This window comes from Denticeps clupeoides, unplaced genomic scaffold, assembly GCF_900700375.1.
Source record: "Denticeps clupeoides unplaced genomic scaffold, fDenClu1.1, whole genome shotgun sequence".
In the NCBI taxonomy this organism is placed as follows: Eukaryota; Metazoa; Chordata; class Actinopteri; order Clupeiformes; family Denticipitidae; genus Denticeps; species Denticeps clupeoides.
In genome coordinates this window covers 141,350-143,440 of record NW_021629721.1, presented here as the reverse complement: position 1 = coordinate 143,440, position 2,091 = coordinate 141,350, and the positions used below count along the sequence as shown (strand labels likewise).

At 68.6% G+C, this 2,091-nt stretch overlaps 1 protein-coding gene across 1 annotated transcript; it reads left to right on the top strand.

The window, feature by feature from the left end:
• Positions 1-40: 40 nt before the first annotated feature.
• On the top strand, positions 41-2,090 carry LOC114772594 (atherin-like; the record flags this gene model as incomplete). Its single annotated transcript, XM_028965481.1, has 4 exons — positions 41-862; positions 1,518-1,767; positions 1,847-1,980; positions 2,055-2,090. Coding segments are annotated over exons 1-4 (1,185 nt in total), but the record flags the coding sequence as incomplete, so codon positions are not given.
• Between the last annotated feature and the right edge of the window lies 1 nt (position 2,091).

Here is a 2,091-nt window from a genome sequence, read left to right as displayed (position 1 = left end):
GCCGGGGCTTCCGCTCCGTTCCCGACCGGGCTTAAAGCGGACCGCGGCACGCAGCGCAGCGTCCGCGCCGGAGACGACGCGGGCCCGGCCCGGAAACATGTCGGAGCCCAAGTACCGCGACTGGATCCTGGACACCATCGACTCGCTGCGCTCCAGGAAAGCCCGGCCGGACCTGGAGAGGATCTGCCGGATGGTCCGCAGGAGGCACGGGCTGGACCCGGACCGGACCCGCGCCGAGCTGGAGAGGCTGATCCAGGGGCAGACGGTGCTGAAAGTTAGCTACAAGGGCTCCATCTCGTACCGGAACGCCGCCAGGGTGCAGCGGAAGAGCCGGAAAAAGAGCGAGCTGACGCCGGAGCGCAGCAGCAGCGGCAGCGGCAGCGGAGGGTCGCCCGGGGAGGCGGCCAAGCCCGGCGAGAGCCTCACCGACCAGGAGGACTCCGGAGACAAGGACCCGCCGACCCCGGCCGCCGCCGGAAACGCGGAGGGGCCGCCGCCCGCGCCCGGTCCCGACGCCGGGACGGACCCCGGAGACGCGGCGGAGGAAACTTGCGAGGAGCCGGCGCCCAAAGCCGAACTCCGGCCCGCCGCCGCCGCCCAGACCCCGGACCTGGGCGACCGCCTGGTGGCCTCCGTCCGGAGCCTGGCCGCCGGGAGCCGCGGCTCCGGCCCCGCGCCGCTCGGGCTCCGGGAGGTCCTGGCCCACCTGAGCGCGCACGGCGGGCCGGCGGAGGAGACGCTGACCCGCGGCCGGGTCCGGGCGGTGCTGGAGCGCGAGGTGGCGCGGGGTCGCCTGCGTCGGACCCGCTTCGGGCACATCGCGCTGGCGGCGGCGGAGAGGAGGCGGAGCCCCGCGGCCGAGGTAACTTCACACGAGCGGCGCGGCGCGGCGCGGCGCGTCAGGGGACCGGGACGCGCGCGAGGGAGCGCGCGGCCGCTTTCCGCGCAAAAAAAACTACTTTACGCGCGGCCGCGAGCACGCGCCGGTTTAAAGGGACGTCGCGCGGGGGGAGGGGAGGGGGGACCGACACCTCGCGCTGCCACCGTGCCCGCCGGCGGGGCGACGGACGCGCGTTCCCGAGCAGCAACAGTGACGCGCGGCCGCCGGCGAGTGGAAGTTGCTGCTGGACGTTCCGCACTAGGCGGCGGCCGCAGGTTCCACGCGCGAAAACCCGCGGGTGGGGTTGAGGAGGGGCGGGGCGGGGCGGGGGGAGACTTTCGGGAGCGCGCGCCGCTACGAGCGTTTTTAAGCCGCTTTAGCCTCGTTGTCCAATATCTCTCTGTCTCTCTCTCTTTGTCTGTCTGTCTGTCTCTCTTGCGCGGACCTGTACGTGACCCGCGTGGAAGTGAGTTGTCCGTTCTTCCCCGGGGTGACGTGGCGAAGGCCGTCAGCCGGCGACCCACAATGCTTTTCGTTCTCGGCCTCCCCTTTTGCGTCAGTGTGTGTGTGTGTGTGTGTGTGTGTGATGCGTTATTAATAACAGTAACGTGAGTGTAAGCTCCGCCCCCTGGTTCAGCAGGAGGAAGTGAAGGTGGATGAGCTGATGGAGACGGACCACACCGAGGAGGAGGAGCAGAAGATGGAGGTGGACGCTGAGGGTGCGCCTCACGCCGACGGCCCGGTCCCGTGCGTCAGAGAGACGGAGGTTAAAGGTGACAACGAAGCTCCGCCCACAACAGAGTGCGGCCCCAACAGCGACGCCCCACAAGTGCAGCCACGCCTGTCAGAGGTCACAGTCAAACCAGAGCTGCAGGCCGGCGATGAAGGTACATGGTGTGTGTGTGAGAGTGTGTGTGTGAGAGAGAGTGTGTTTACCTGATTTAATAAATATCCGTCCCTCTGCAGGCGACTCCAACCCGGGCGTTCAAGCCCCACAGTCCGCCCGTCCGTCAGAGCAGGAGACAGCTACCGCAGGGTCAGAGGTCACGGAGACGGTGACCATGGCAGACGTTCCAGATCCGCTCTCCTCCGACACACCGGTAACACCCACACACACGACACACAAACCTCGTCTCCTGTGCCACGCCCGGCTTTCATTTCCACTCTTCCCCAGGACCAGGTGGCAACGGCAGTGGCCGAGGGGATTCTCA